At 36.7% G+C, this 17,235-nt stretch overlaps 1 protein-coding gene across 2 annotated transcripts in view; it reads left to right on the top strand.

Moving 5' to 3' along the window:
* Positions 1–2,628: 2,628 nt before the first annotated feature.
* LOC107592845 (CAP-Gly domain-containing linker protein 4) overlaps positions 2,629–17,235 on the top strand; it is a 55,714-nt gene continuing 41,107 nt past the window's right edge. For both annotated transcript variants that reach the window (XM_016282412.1, XM_016282411.1), the window contains exons 1-6: positions 2,629–2,771; positions 3,331–3,470; positions 5,267–5,360; positions 7,140–7,301; positions 7,411–7,529; positions 15,530–15,775. In XM_016282412.1, the coding sequence (XP_016137898.1) occupies positions 2,639–2,771; positions 3,331–3,470; positions 5,267–5,360; positions 7,140–7,301; positions 7,411–7,529; positions 15,530–15,775 (894 nt within the window). In that variant the 5' untranslated portion in view covers positions 2,629–2,638. The remainder of the gene's footprint in view (positions 2,772–3,330; positions 3,471–5,266; positions 5,361–7,139; positions 7,302–7,410; positions 7,530–15,529; positions 15,776–17,235) is intronic.

Here is a 17,235-nt window from a genome sequence, read left to right as displayed (position 1 = left end):
TAAATTACAATGTCATGAGATTTTCAATCAACGAGAAACTACATTTAGACCACACACACTAGGGCTGTCTTTTTATCCCACAAATCTGAGTTAAATGACATAATGGCTTAAGCATGCCATGACAACTTCAATGCCAACATAAACGTAACTGAATCAAAATTGAACAAATTATGAGAAATTATCACATTATTGTGGAATAGATGCATTACTTACATTTTAAAACATTAACGGCATTTAACATGCTTAATATATATGCATATTTATCAAATAGCGTCAAGCAGGGCTAGACGATCATTTATTTATTTATTTATCCCTGCCTTTACAGCACACAACCACACGCAAGTTGGTGTTTGTTAGGGCAGTGTGAATACGACAGCATTTTCTAAATTATGCAGTCAAACGTGATAGCCTTAAATGCTGTGAAATCAATTAGAATATTTTATAAATCCTCATATGCTGTTTTTAGCACTGAAAACATTACCTTTTTTAGATGCTTAACTTACCAATGGCTAGATTGACCAATGGCTAGATTGGCCGGTGACCAAAACACTGCAGACGGGTCCAGTTTTTAAGTGAGACAGCCTTGACGATGTTTGCGCCGTTGTCCGTTGTAATGCACACCTGGCGGTCCTCGCTAAGGCCCCAAGATGCGAGTGCATCCTCTAGACCCGCAGAAAGTATTTCCGCAGTATGGTCATCTGGAAAATATGCAGTTTGCAAGCATCTTGATTGCAGACCCCACTCCTCGTCAATGTAATGAATGGTGAGGCTCATATATGGCTCGGATGTCCGGCTCTACCATAGGTCGGAGGTAGTGGCAAAAAATCAGAATCAGAATCAGAATGAGTTTTTATTGCCAGGTATGTTTACACATACGGGTATTTAGATGTGCAGTCGTTGGTGTACAACGAGGAATCTCACGTTCCTTAGATTATTTTCCAGCTTTTCGCGGCACTCTTCATATAGCTGAGGCAGTGCGGTTTTGGAAAAGTATTTTCTGCCAGGGAGTTCGTACCGGCAGTCAAGCACTTTAACTAATTTCCTAAACCCGTCTTGTTCCACTGTGCTTAGGGGCATCGTTTCTTTTGCTAGAAAGTAAGAAACGGCCCTGGTTATGTCCTTGCTCTTTTTGGAACTCTTTTCTAAAGCCCTATTCGCACAGGATTAGTATTACCTGGTGACCTCCAGTCATTTGTAATAATTGCGGAGGTTGTCTGTGATCTTAATCCCGTGCGAATCGGCCATGTCTGTAATTTGTAAAGTAGAAATTCCCCCCCAAATGACCTACATATTTCTCTGAACACCGAGGTCCTGCAATAATATTAGTCCCATGCGAATCGGTATCTCTGTGATTCGGGCAGCATTTGGCGGACTATCATTATCGGGCAGCATTTAGCATTATCATTTTTCGAGGTTTTTGTTTGTTGTGCGCCTTTTTATCCATCTTTCGCGAAGAATGGAGCTGCGTTGGAGTGTTTGATAGTATTCTGGGTGCTGTCATCATATCGCTACACCATACAATTTGCAGAAAGAGAAAGCTGAAAAGGTTTTGAGGTTAATGTGTTACAAATAAATCAAGCATAAAGCTTGAGATATTATTCTAACCTGGTGAAATGTAAATGACACAGCGCACAAAACTATATTAGTTTATTTTAAAAAATCCATCTGGACCATAGAACGGGACTCTCAAAGCCTTGACATCCGGGTATCCGGGAGATAAGTCCGTAAATTCGAGTAAAATCACAGGCTTCGCTTATCCCGTGCGAAATTCAGATGTGAATAGGGCTATAGGGGGTAATAGCCACGAATTAACTAGCCTTAATAGGTTAGTTTCACTTTCGTCGCCGCTTCCACTCATTTTTTTTTTGTCGTTGTCGTGTTGAGTTTGCTTCGCAAAGTGTGGTAGGAAATGGACTCTGTACTGTGACGTGCACGCTGATTGTTGTCGCATATTTCTGCTGTGTGGCTCTTGGATCAATCCATATCGAGTAAAAATGTCCAGAGCTTATCATCGTTATCGACATAAATTTTATCGCGATTCGATATGATATCGTTTATCGGCCCAGCCCTACACTACCATTTAAAAATTTGATTATGATTTTTTTGCTTATATGCTTATATAAGCAGCACAAAGCATTAATGAAGACTAGAGTAATGTCCGCTGTATACAATACAGAATAAATTATAGTTGAATAGAAAATGTTTTTTTTTAAATAATAATATTTGATGATAATAACCAGTGATTAATGCTATGCTGATATTATTGTTTTACTGTATTTTTGATCAAATAAATGCAGCCTCGGTGAGCACGAGACTTATTTCATTTACAAAATCTTACTGACTGCAAACTTATATTTATGATTCATTTGTGCATTGCATGTATTAATGTCACTGCATTGTTGGAACACTTGTGGTTACTCTTCATTGCCACCTGTGTGAACTTGAGTTGAACTGACTATGAACATCCATTATACCATATCATTATTATTATTATTTATTTCACTGTCCACACTAAAATGTTATTTAGTTTATAGTTCATTGTCATCCATATTTTTTTAAAGCCTTTTTGTAATGTTTCTATAGATGTGATTATTAATGTTTTTGTTGAATATTTTTGTGTTTAGGTGGTGAGGGGGAAATGACCAAGGAGGATGTGCTGAGGGAGTCTTCAGTGGGAGACTCTGTCCCGGGACGGTACAGCATTATTTCCCGTAACTCTGAGAGACCGGTGATCCATCAGGTGGCATCAGCGCCCATGCCTTCAGACTGCGGTGAGTGTGTGGGTCTGTGCACGTGCATCACTCATCGAGTTTCACATGAAATGTCGTTTCGTTTTCAGTTTGACATTAAGCCCCTGTGAAAATGTTCTCATGCAAGCTTTTAAGTAGGTCACACCAAAAATGCTGACACTCTGGTTATTTATCTCATCAAATTCTCTCTGCGTCTGTACAGCATTTTTCCGTTCAGGGGGCAGCCTGGCTAATAAACAAACAACTTATTTAGCTGTTTTCTGAAGTGTAGCTTTATTTATGAAGTAAAGTTTAGACCCTAAATTGTGACCTTTGCTTAAGCTGCTGTAAAAGTGAAGTATTGACAAGGTCACAGAAATTATTTTCCAATTTTCTGTACTTGCTTCTCATTCACTCTCACACTTCACTTGAATTCATTTCAAACTGAGCTGTTTAACTGAATTTGAGTGATCGGGCTCTGGCATGCTCAGCATGGATAAATCAAAAGGAATAGGTTTTTAAATAATAATTTATATTGACATATTTTTCGTTTCTGAGGTTCATTTAAAGATCTTACAGATTTGACGGTTCTGTTTTGCAGAGTTCTCCTTCTTTGACCCAAATGATCCTCTGTGTCGGGAGGTTCTGCTGGATCCGAGGACCACTGTTCCCGAGCTCTTCGCTGTTCTCAGACAGTGGGTTCCTCAAGTCCAGCGGAATATTAGTGTCATTGGCAATGAGGTCAGAGTTATTCTGAGTTTCAATCTCATGGTCTTTAAAGATGAAATGTAGTGAAATGTAATTGTATGAATTGAACTGAAGTGTATTTGAATGAAACCAAAAATACATTTACTTTATAAACAATGTTTTTTTTTTATCAATCAGCTGGCATACAATATAAAGGATGACCAAAGTCCTATAAAAAAAAAAAAAAAAAGCATTACCTGAAACACGTAAACAAACAAACTTGAACCAATTTAATTTCAGATAGTTGCTAACAATAAAAATATGATTTTAAAAAAATATATATATGATATGGTGAGGGAGGCCTTTTACCTCTTAATTGGGTTAATACTGGTTCAAAACAAACAGTTTTTTTCAATAAATACATCATTAATAAATGTCATTAAAATGTATTTATTTAAAAAATGCATAAATAATAATTTAGTAAAATAAAATAAAGATTCTTACCATGCATGAAGGAGATCCAAAAATCATTTAATACAAGTTTTCAGTAGCAATACATTGCTTATATGATTAGTATGATATTTTTAAATACAATGGTTTTATTATACATGTGGTGATTATCTATAAGGTGGACACCCAGCTTAAATTATTTCCACCATCTATCCATTTCATGCCAACTAATGGAGAAGTCAGCTGGTTATTTATTATCATGTCAATTATTGTGACATTTTTGCACCAACAAAAGGGGGCACTTTATACACCAAATACCATACTTTGACATGTTCATAAGCTTTTGAAAAACTTGATTATGACCTGTGCTATACTTAAAATCACACCTTTGGGAGAGGAGGGGGGGGGGGCTATAAAATATATTTGGTAATTTTAATTATTCTAGTTTGCTACAAAAATAGTCATACAAATAAAAATAAAATGCCAGGGATCACACTGAGGATCAGCCAAGTTTTCAAGAGCATAATGTAATGTGGTTGTTTAGAAAAGTGCTGCAGTGTTTGGGACATCTAGTGGTTTAAAAGAAAATTAAATCAAATGTGCCTGTTCTACTCGTGGCCCTTTAGCCTAATTGTATCCTACTCTAAGTGTCATAAAATCATAGCACATACAAAATGGATCAAATATTTTATTTAAAAAAAAAAAAAGGTCTTTTTTTAAAATGTTGCCTGCATAAAGCAGCTTCGTAGGTTTTGAACAGAACTGAACGATTTGGGCTGACCCTGGCAACCCTGGCAACCCTGTAGCAATGTTAATTAACACAAGAACCATTCACAATTTCTTCAGAATATGTACAAATCTAATTGGTATATTTAATTTTCCTGAAAAATGGGTCTTTTTTTAAAATGTTGCCTGCATAAAGCAGCTTCGTAGGTTTTGAACAGAACTGAACGATTTGGGCTGAGAACACCCTGGCAACCCTGTAGCAATGTTAATTAACACAAGAACCATTCACAATTTCTTCAGAATATGTACAAATCTAATTGGTATATTTAATTTTCCTGAAAAATTTTCAGAGGAAAGGAATGTAATTACATTTTGGTGAAAAATTGTGAAAAACAAACTTTTCTTTTTCTTCCGACAAAAACAAAAAAAACATGCACTGATGAATTGTGCGTAACAAGGCCAGGGATATTTAACATCTAAGCAGGGTCAATTTTAATTTGATGTTTTCTTGCAGCTGTCATAAAACATACCAACACACTCCCCCTCCCTGAGTGTCAGGCTCTGTTGACTGAAATATTATCTTTGCATACTGTGTGTGTGTCTCTGTCAGCATGAAATCTTTAGCTGGGTGTCCTTGATATATGTATTCAAGTGAGTTTGCCTTTGTTCTGTAGATTCTGAAAAGAGGCTGTGGTGTCAATGACAGAGATGGTCTTACTGACATGACTTTATTGCACTACTGCTGCAAGGCAGGGGCTCCGGGAATAGGTGAGCATGTATTTAATTGAAGGGGGGGGAAAAAACAAACTTTTTAATTAACATTTATTTGTGATAGTTTACTTTAGTAGACATCTCAAGGACCGATCACCAGGGGTGTGGACTCGAGTCACATGACTCGAGACTTGACTCGGACTCGAGTCCCAAATTTGATGACTTGCGACTCGACTCGACATAATTAAAGAAGACTTGAGACTCGACTTAGACTTTGACAGCAATGACTCGAGACTTGACTTGGACTTGAGCCCTGTGACTCGGAAAGACTTTATGATCAGATCAATAGCGTTGCGCTTGACTGACAATAAGCCAAAGACTGCGTTCAGGGAGCGCTGGATAGGCTAGTAGGCTATAAATTACTGGAGTAATAGCATAACTTACGACAAAAGAACAGAGATTAAAAAAATAACAAATTACATGATTCGTCTAGTAGCGATCTCCGCTCGTGAAAAGCGCTGCCCTGTTTGTTTGATCGCCGCCCAGCAGACACACGGAGCAGGCATGAGAAACGAGAGGCGCGGCCGCGATCACTTCACTGATGCTCGCCTCATCATCACCGTGACCGCTGCTGTTAAAAATTGCATGTGCATTTTTTTTTTATTTAAACCTCCATTAACCCTTAAATGCATGAACGTTTTGCCAATCATTATTGCATATTCTGGTCTTTAGCGACCTGGACCTATATATACAGCACGGAATGGATGGATCTTTAACTGCTGCAATAGCAAAAAACTCTCTTGATATTTTAAGAACAATTACAGAAGAATACAATGAAGCATATTTCGTTACCTTTTGAACCTTAAAATGGTTAAATTTGAGCAGATGATTCTACCATCGCTGTCATCGTCAGAGCGCACTTCCACAGTACATTCAGCATCTGCCTCATATTCACGATCTCAACCATATTCTCAAAACTATCGTTTTCAATGACTTCATATTCAATTCATGAATTCACGTGTTGTAAATCAGTCGGTAGGCCAATAGCGCACACAGCCCCTAAATTTAGCGATCAACTATGCATATTATAAACTTAACATTTAACATACAACATTTTTTCTTTGTTACTCTTAGTTATAAAGGATGGTAGCACAGCATTTTTGAATGATTGTCTTCATGAGTTTGTCTGCATCCATATTGCATGTTTCCTCTCACTTGCAAAGTATGTTTGCAGTTATTTCTTCGAGTTCTTTCAAAGCAGTTCTTTCTGCGTTTCCGCTCACATGTTTTTAAACCTGTTTTTATTGAGGTTCCAAATAATGGCTCATTGGCATAGATATAACACCTAGAAGCATATAGCTATTCTTATGCACACATGCAAAGTATGTTGCAGCTGTTATTTCTATGAAATTATGTTGTCTTTGCTATTCTGTTACTAATAAAATAGTTTTTTTCACTGCTTATCCTATTTTGGCACAATCCCTAAATTGAACTTTGAGTAGTTTTACTAAGGGCACCCATCTCACATGAAATTGAACTATGTCAAACATATTCTACCTGCCTTCCTGATATAAATTACTATGAATTTGATATGGTAATTAATACTGAGACACTAATTTGGGCAAAAAGCACTAATGGCTTGTTTAAGACTTGAATCTTAAAGCTGAGGACTTGCAACTCGACTTGGACTTGCCTTTCTTGACTCGGGACTTGACTCGAGACTTGAATGCAAAGACTCGAGACTTACTTGTGACTTGCAAAACAATGACTTGGTCCCACCTCTGCCGATCACTGATCCAGCACAGCACAAGATATGACAGTCACATCCTATTGCAGGTGATGCTGAGAGTGCTGCCAGTTTCGCCCGTCAGCTGTTGTCGCTGGGAGCCGAGCCGTCCTTACGCAGCCGCTGGACCAACATGAACGCTCTCCACTACGCCGCATATTTCGACGTCCCTCCTCTCATCCGTGTGGTTCTGCAGGCGTCACAGCCGGGAGGTGAGGAGAGATAATGGAATGACAGTGGGATTCAAAATTGCTGTTTGAATCTCATGGCAAACTCAAGTGCTTGTGTGATGATGTCCGTATGTGGTCTGTTGGGTTTCAGAGGTGGATGCGACCTGCAGTGATTTTGACTTTGGCACTGTGCTGCACATCGCCGCCTCGAACCTGTGTACCTCTGCAGTGAAGTGTCTGCTGGAGCTGGGAGCTAACCCCGCTTTTAGGGTTTGTGATTTTCTTTATGGCTACTAACAAAGCAAATTGAAATCCAGGTTTCTTTGTTAGTTGTTCAAGTATCTGTTGTAAACCGGCTTTCTCATGTTGGAGCTGTGACACGGGAAGTACTACACAAGTTTACTATAAGAGCAATGTCTGCAGCAAAACTCCAGTAGACCAGTTTTGAAGATAAAGGCAAAAAGAGGAAGTAATAAAATATTTAAAAATGATTGTGCATTAGATAATAACAGTGACTATAATTAAGAAAATATTATTATTATCATGATGATGATGATGATGATGATGATTATTATATATAAAAAAAATATATATAATAATAATAATTTCCATGGCTTATAATTTAAATGTGCATGTAAGTGTAAGGAAGTAAAATTTTTAGAATAATAGTATATGTTATAAAAACACTGCAGCAAAATGCCAGTAGACCAGTTTTGAAGATAGACAAAAAGATTAAATAATAAAATATTTAAAAATGATTGTGCATTAGATAATAACAGTGACTATAATTAAGAAAATATTATTATTATTAGTATTATTATGGTGATTGTTATTATTGTTATTATTATTATTATTATAAAAATAATAATAATAATAATACATTATTAACATTATTATTATTATTATTATTATTATTATTATTATTATTAATAATAATAATAATAATAATAATAATAATTTTGATGGCTTATAATTTAAATGTGCATGTAAGTGTAAGGAAGTAAAAATTTTAGAATAATAGTATATGTTATAAAAACAGATTATGTTTTGAATACTACTACTACTACTATAATAATAATAATAATAATAATAAAACAACAACAATAACAATAGTAATACTAATACTAATACTAATCATAATAATAATAATAATAAAGTATTGAAATGACTGTTTGACTTGTTGTTGTCATTGTTTTTTATACATGTTTTTAAAATGTTCAACATAGTGTGGGGAAGTAGATTTTTTTTAATAATAAAAATTATAATAGTATATTTAAATGTTATATATATATATATATATATATTCTATAATAGAATATTCAATTATTCAAACATTTACAAAAATAATAAAATAAATAAAAATGTGTATCTACTGTGGGAAAAAAAATAAAGTCTACATTGTTCTTTTAAATGGATGGTTGTGTTGATAGTTTGATAGATAAATGGATTTATGAAGTGAGCACACAGGGTCAGGCTTTCACAGCCAGCTTTATTATTTTCCTTTCAGTCTATCCCATCAGCTCAGCGGTAAATTAGCCATGCTCATTTCTCTCCCTGAACTCATTTTACACTCACGGAGTGTCACCGTCAGGGGCCATTCTCCTCACAAACAGCAGATGTCACTGAATTATTGATATTATTTAAACTTTTGTAAAATGCATGCATTTCAGTTCAGCGGGCCTTTTAGTAGGGCGTTAGTTAGAGAGGTTTGTTTGCATCTAAAGGGTTTATCAGCTCTGCTGCCGGAACATAAAATAGCAACTGGCGTGATGCTCGACTTTTGCTGTTTTTTCTTCTCTGTTGTGAGGCAGCCAGACTTTTCCGTCCTTCAGTGTTTACACCGCGTTATCTCTGCCAGTAGTGCGGCTTGTTTGTTGCCAGTGTTTTTCTCTGGGCATCTGTCCATTGCTCGTCAGTCAGGAGATGTTTTTTTTTTAGCTTGGTTTTTGTTTCTTAACCGACACTCTAATAGAGATATTGTCAGTGCGGGGAAACAAACATCAAATCATCTGATAACGTCGTAACAATGGGCCTGACCGACTTTCGTGACAGTGGAGAACGTTCTGGAGCAGCTGAGGTTTAGCCATAAAAATGTGTCTTGTTGCCAAGCGACACTGAGGATAGGAAATAAAGGTAGAATATGTGGGAAAGGAGTTTGGAAAATAGCAAACTATTGTTGCTCACCGTCACCTGATTACGCCTGTTTTGCTTAACATTGGCCAAAAACTTTTATTACACAGCACAGTGATCCTCCTTTCAAATAGATTGTTTTGTTTTTTCTTCATCCGTTGTCTCTTACAATATTATTTCATACGCCTGCCAGTGGAGTTATATGACCATCTCAGTGATTCATCTGACAGACATGGATGGAGCTCTACATCGCTATGATGCTGAAACAGAGTACTGTAGCTGATCTTTCTGCAGACACTTTTGCTAACCACTAGGATGCAGTCTTGTGCAGTGGAAAGGAGGTACACTAAGGAAAATGGGCTGAACCTTTTTTTTTTTTAAGGTGCAGTGTTCGCTTCAGTTTCAGAAAATATAATTTTGTTGTTTGCTCTTTGATAACCGAGGAGCATAATCAAATATCACCTTTGAATAGTTGTGGAAATTCCTGCATTACATAAGCAGTGATTGAGGCAATGAGCCGTTTCACACTAATTACGTAAAAAAAAAAGACAATACTGTGGCTGTATTTTCCAGCTTGCTGTGGTCATGCCAACACTGAGCTTCATGAACTTTATCTTCTGAGCATCGTTTCATTATTAGCAAACCCCTCAGGCCTCCTCAACAGAAGATGCTTTCATTTGGTGACACAAAATGATGATTCAGCACTCTGTGCGTGTTTGTTCATGTGTGGGGTTATACTTTGCATGTCTGTTTGAATTTATGCATGATTTACTGTACAGGCATATGGATTAGAAGACGAGCAATGCATATAAACCTCTGATTATTGAATAAATTACCATATTTTAAGGACATAGCAATCGACATTTCTACAAAGGAGTTTTCCAAACTGCCTACATGCTGAGTACCGGTGTCATGCTAACAAACTCCTGTCACGATGATGGTGATAAACATTTATTCAGCATCGTTTTGGATGCAGTTCAACATTAACTTTAGCTGACGGGGATATAACCTAAGCACAGGTTAGAAGGGTGCTACTTGTCAGGACATTCAGACCAACAGTCAGCATATCTCTCATCAGTGTGCACCCACATCATCCATCTCTTGGATATTTTTTTGGACTGACGAACAAAGTCGCAACCCTTTCAGTTTTCTGTGATTCAGCTAAAAAAAAAAAAAGATCAAAGTGAAGGTTCGGGGAGTGTGTGTTTGTGATTGCACAAACACATTTTGCAGCTTTGTGTGAAAATAATCACCTGTAGAAAAGCGACCTTCCAAAACCTAGTGAGCTGCCTTGCTGTCTACTGCTTTAATAGGTAGCATATTAACTGAGACAGAGTCATTAAGCCCAAATTGTGCTTTAGTTTTGATGCAAATGTTGGTGTATTAGTACACTGAAAAATATATATATATATATGTTGCAGGACTGTTGTTTCATTTATTGCTAGTAAATTTCACAAATAATTACAAAGAAATGACAAGTAGCACATTGAATTAAATGTGAAAAATTTAAGTGGATAGACTAAATTAGTATTTTCTTGTAAAATGTACTCTAATAACATGTTTTGATTTGATTATTTGATTAAATTAAATTTGATTTGATTTAGTTCTGCCCTCAACTAAAGATTTTTCTGATTGACTAATAGTCATTCATTTTAAACTATTAGTCGACTTATCACACGTTTATATATTTAATAAACCATGTAATTCGTAGTAATTGCCTGTAATTGTCTGTAGCCTATCAGCGCTCAAGCGCACACATAACACTTGCCACAGTGCACCAGCAGAAGTAATGATTATGAATGCGTCAGGATTGGGGGGGGGGGGGAAAATATATATTTTTCAATAATAATTGAAAAATATAATTGATAAGTGTTTTCTGTATTTTCGGGCTGCACTGAAGTCGACGAGACTGACTCATCATCTCCACAGAGGACGTGCAGGTTTCATTATCTGAAAATATTTGTTTTCCATTTTAATTGGTTCATTTAAAAGTAGACATTTTCTATGGATACATTTTTATGTCTGTGAGGCAAACAGAGTTTTGTTTAATTTTTTTATTTTATTATATACACACACACACACACACACACACACACATATATATGTGTGTGTGTGTGTGTGTGTGTGTGTGTGTGCTTTCTTTCTTTTCTTTTTTTTGACGCGCTGAAGTTCACATAGACCTAGACACCAGAAAGTCCACCCTCTGCTATCATTATTTAGCAAAAGCACAACATTCTGTTGTTATTGTGAGTGCACACAAATAAAAGACCTTTCACAGATTCAAAAGACGTATTACTCTTATCTGTATGCAAAAATGAAAAAAAGGAGTATTTTAAGTTAAATGCAACTGATCGCACCGTTAACGGTCATGCAGTGAGCACACTACTATTCAGCTTCCACACAAACACTTCAATAGCGCACATTTTTCTATGTTAATGTTAGAGCGAGCAGCCATGTAATGTTGCTGATAATTACATGTTTCAATTCAAGTTTATTTGTACAGCTTACTTTCCGTACCCACTGTACATGTAAACATTTTTGGCATTAATAACAATTTTTATGAAAAGTAATCATTTGTTTTATGTTACATTCAATCGTGAGTTCATATTTACGGTCATGTTACTCAAAGAAATGTTTGCAAACAATCGCTAATATTCGCTAACTAACATATCATTATAGACTGCACAATAGTGCCACAACATATTTTCATGTCTGATCAGGGCGATAACCACCGTAGACATTGAGGGGGGGCTTGTCCCCCCAATAATTAGAAATCGCTAAACCCTTTTTTAAAATATTGGCAATTCGAGAGAGAGAGAGAGATGAAAGTTGCGTGTGTTCGTTTCTGTGCGTTTCTCTTTTTAGAGTGAGTTTACTTAAAAACAAAACAAAAAAAAAACCCCAGCTATTTTATCCTCTCGTTGCTGGAAAATATAATGTAGCGATTCAGTATTTAAACTGATATTAATAAAAGTCGTAGGGCAGCGTTGACAAGTTTCTTTTCTCCTGGATGTGTGAGCTGCGCGATCTCTGATATGTGTGTGTGTGTGTGTGTGTGTGTGTCTCAGTAAGCAGCGCATTCATATAGAACGATAATTAAAGGCTCTAATGCACACCAGCACACCAGTATAGGTGTGTGTGTTGTAGGAGCTAGATGACGTGTGACGGCATAGTAGTGGTGTCCCAATTCTTAGGGGAATATTTTCACCCCTACCCCTTGACACTCTGTTTCAAGGGACAAGGGGAAGGGGTATAAAATAGAATTGGGATTGGGCCTAAGCCTCTTCTGGTCGACTAACGGATAGTCGACTATTAGGGGGTGGCCCTACTGAACACACAGCATTTAAAAATATCCCTCCAGTTGATAGCATGTGCAAAAATCAGGTGTACCTCACGATTCCTGAAAAGCTAAGCCAAAACATTTTGATCGCCCCCTGGTGGCTGGCAGCAGTATAGGCCGAAAAACCCTGCCCTCTCCATGTAAATGAATGATGTGTGTGAACCAAGCTAAAAAAATGTAATTACTCTTCAAATACATTTTTCCTTAAGATGGTTGTCATCATTTTATGTTGTTATCATGCTAATATATGTTCAAGTGTTTGTTTTTCAAATAAGCGTAGGTTTAATTAGTTATTAGATACTATACAAACAGGGTGTGGTGTCGTGTTTGTGAGCTTGCGATTGGGTCTATGGGAGTTTGGGCGGGACTTTGATACTGCGGCTCCAGCTAGTGATCACTACAGCACAAGCTTGGACTCCACAAATTATGTCATCAACGCAAGATGACAGCGGCCATCTGGGATATTTTGGCTTCACTTTTCTACAGTGGAAGGAACTGGAGATGCGTTGTCCATGTTTTTTTTCTTCTTTTAGGCAAAAACAGGCAGTCAACACAAGAAGGTTTCATCTTTGTCAAATGTTTGTGCTATTTCTCTCCAAAAATTATGAATGATAACAATTTAGTTGAGGGTATTTCTTAACCCTCTCATACAATAACTCATTGCCTGTTATTGTTGTGGTCTCCAGTAGTTTGTTGATGCTGTTGTCTCATTTCCTTCTCCCATCTATTTCTCCACACTGGAGAGTTTAACGTTAGAATGTTGCTAAGCTAACAAGGCAATTTTTTTATGCTTTTTCTGCACTTTCTTCACTGAAATTGGCATAATACATTCTGTGATTTCATTTTCCTTATCTATTCCACATATCAGATGCTGCTTCATAATTTGGCCAGAACTATTTTATTCTATCTCTGATTGAAGTTCATCCATGAGGCCTTAAAATGTTGTTTAGGTAGGTCACTCACTAGATTTTAGAACTAGAGCTATTGTCTCACGCTGTGCTAGTAAAAGACTCAGTTGATGTATGGAGCTGCATGAGGCCCAACATCACCCAGCGGTGTTGTTTATCTATGATCCCATTTCAAATTGAGAGCCCTTAGTTTCCAGTTGTCAGAAGCTCTACATTTATATGTGTCTGAAGATGGAAAGCAACTCCAACACATTACCCTGCTGTCTAAGAAATGTGTGGTACATCAAACTCTTTCAGCTTTTCTCGATGTGAAGAGAGGCTCTCAAAATGGATGTCCCAAACATGGACTCTCTCATCCACATATTAATGAGCACAGGGTATGAGGCTGGTGAGATGGGCAAGCAGATTAACCCTAAAGCCCGCAGAGAGCCAATGGGCAGAGGAAAAGCGAAACACAGTTACTGCTCACAAGCCAAGCTATGTCAAGAACGACACATTTGTTTTGGTCATCTGCCTTGTCTGGTTCCAGCTCGGTGCCTGCCACAACACATTGTTGGATAAGACAAAAGGGCACAAGTAGTCCACTACTCAGGCAGTTGGCTGTGTAATACATTTAAAAATGGCGTTGAGCCGTTCTGCAGTAGAGGTATTGAGCTGTTTGGCTGGAGGGGGCTGATGAGACATACTGTTAAACATTTTCATCTAGTGTTCAAGTTCTTGCTGCGTCTTTGCATTCAGTGATTCAGTTTAGCTTGCCATAGAAATAAACTTGGGCTCATGTAACCTCTCTCATTCGGCACAAATCCAAATGTGTGCACTTTGCACATGTTTTATGGGTATGAGTTATACTTGCATTATATAAGCTGCTTTGGAAAATAAGTCGCAGCACATTTCAGATGATTAAAAAAAAAGATTCTTGAAAATAAGGTAACACTTATTTTTAATAACATGACAGCTGAGCTGTTTACAAAATAGTGTAGCTTTTCCAATAAATAATCTGTTTTCTTTAACGGGTAGCAGTTTAGCATGACTAAATGCTGCATTTAAATGATCTTTTTATGAAAAAAAAAAAAAATCAAGCCAGCAATCAATAGTGAACTCTCCAAGCAGCCTGCAGCATTTTGCAATAGAATTTTTTTTTTTTAATTGTTTGTTGAATTTGTTTAGCAATATCTGCTACACCATGCCACCCTCAAAATAAAATAATCTCTTTATTGCTTTTAATAATAACTAAATTTATAGGTAGATACTCATGTTGATATTTTCTTCAACATGAGTAGAAGAATGTCCCCCCCCCCAGTCTAGTTATATAATTATCATTTCTAGTTTTATTTATTGTGATTTAATGTGTTTGAGTTTGAGGCAGCCATCCTAATTGAGATCCTAATTAAAATCGTCATGAAAATACAGTCAGTTGAATTATTTAAATAATTTTTTTTTTAAATAAGAAGTTTATCCTTAAATAGCTTCAATTTAGTTAGACACATTATTTTAGTCACTGGTAGTGAATCCAAATACTTTTTTAAAAGATTTGTTTGACCGCAGCTTAACTACTTTACATTATAAGTAGCTTGTTAGCTGGAGATTCCCTAAAGCTGACTCGTGGTATATACAGACAGGTGATAAATAAAAGGAAGATCCATCCTGGAAATCAATACAAAGTTGTTCTGAGAGATTTCCCTTATTTTATGATGATTCTGTGATGCCATGTGGTGGCCCAACACCTTACTAAGACACTTTATGTTGGTTTTTCCTGTAACCTGTTGCTATTTCATTTAGGATGTTTTTATGTAAAGTGGGAGAACTTGCACAATTGGTGGCTGACTAAATACTTTTTTGCCCCACTGTATGTGTGTTTTTAGACATGTTTTCATTGAACTTTATCTTTTTAGAATGATAAGGGCCAGTGTCCAGCTGATGTTGTTCCAGAGCCTCTAGACATGCCTCTTGAAATAGCTGATGCCGCGGTCCAGGCTAAAGAGTTGCGCACACTGCTACAGGAGGTCCTCCCCAGACCCGACGATCTCCTCCCGCTCCTGCCTGCCCGACCTCCAGGTCTCATCTCGGATAAAACTCGTGCCCAGCTTTCAAGTATGGGACTTCACATTGGAGATAAAGTTATCATTGCTGGTCAAAAGGTACTGCATAATTCTTAATTTCTTTGACCATGTAATGAGCAAACGTATTTTATTTTTATTGCAGATACAGTGGCTTCAAAAAGCATTTGGGCATTTAAGTCAATCTCAATTAAATCTGAATATCTCTGTTTTTTTGGCATTCACTACAAAATATCAAACCTTATCTTCACTTTGTTCACTCTTTGAATATTTTTTTACCAGCTGGTCTCAAGGTCATTTTTATGAAAACGTATGAAATCCCACAGTTCACACAGATGTCCTTGCAGGATAACCACTGGTGTAGTTCATTATGTGGACAATAACAATAATATAATATATATAGTAATAATAATATTGCTGTACATATACACAATACAAATATTAACATTATTTTAACATGCTGTTCAGTATATTAACAATAAGTTTATTAAGCTTAAGTATTTTCCACAGATATTGTTTGTTTGTTTATTTATAAGTATATAATCTGTTATATTTTATTCTATGATTTACTATATAATGCTTTTTTGTTTTGACATATGTGCCTTAATTTTTGGGGGGCCACTTTGCGTGTGTGTGTGTGTGTGTGTGCACCAAATGTCATCACAAAGGTGGTAAATCATGAAAATTTTGACATTGTGGGGCCATTTCATGTGTGTACATTTTATATTCATATGTTTGTATTTCTAGAATATGAAACATTTGTTTATCAAGTCTAAACAAGCCACGAACACTGTGTTATGTGTATTGCTTTAAAAGCAATGTTAAATATGCAATTGTGTTAGGTTAATTAAAATAATTTAAAGATACACATTAGCGTATACAAAATATATGTGTTTTATATGTGTGCTGGAAATTTTTCTTTTACATTTGCTTCAAAAATCAAGGAAATGTATGTGTGTGCTTGTTGTTCCTCGCATCGAATATAAAGACGGGTTACAGATGCTAGAGTTCAAACATAACAGGTTTGCTGTGATTGATATTGATTGAAGCCGTTGAGAAATCAAATTTAATAGAAACAGGTGCACCCCCACACAATGTTCCACAAAATGAGAGTTGTCGGAAAGAAATGACTTCATGCACTGCTCCCAGCCAAAAACTAAAATGTCACTGAATGGTATTCTAAAGCTACCACGCAATCAAATCTGTCCTACACGCTGTATAACTGTCTGCAATTCACTACAGCTAAAAGGCAGTCGCATTGCAAGCTGTGGCCCATTGTGACATCATCAGTAATGTACATTGATTCAGCTGGGGCTCTCAAATCCATTTGCAGTGGGTAAGGACAATAGTGGGTCAGAAAACTGAAAGAAGAGTAAAGAGACCAGAGGGCTTGCTCATCTGTATTGTCCTTGCAGAAATAATTCATTTTACTTTTTTTGGCTGACTCTCGCCCTCTCTTACCTACACACCAAATTATCCATTAATGAAATCCTCCTCCACAGTGGGACTAAAGTGAGCAGAGTGCCTAGAATCTGCAGATT

This window comes from Sinocyclocheilus grahami, unplaced genomic scaffold, assembly GCF_001515645.1.
Source record: "Sinocyclocheilus grahami isolate Dianchi unplaced genomic scaffold, SAMN03320097.WGS_v1.1 scaffold160.1, whole genome shotgun sequence".
NCBI lineage: Eukaryota > Metazoa > Chordata > Actinopteri > Cypriniformes > Cyprinidae > Sinocyclocheilus > Sinocyclocheilus grahami.
Note: the sequence above shows the minus strand (reverse complement) of the source record. Positions and strands in the feature narration are given on the sequence as shown.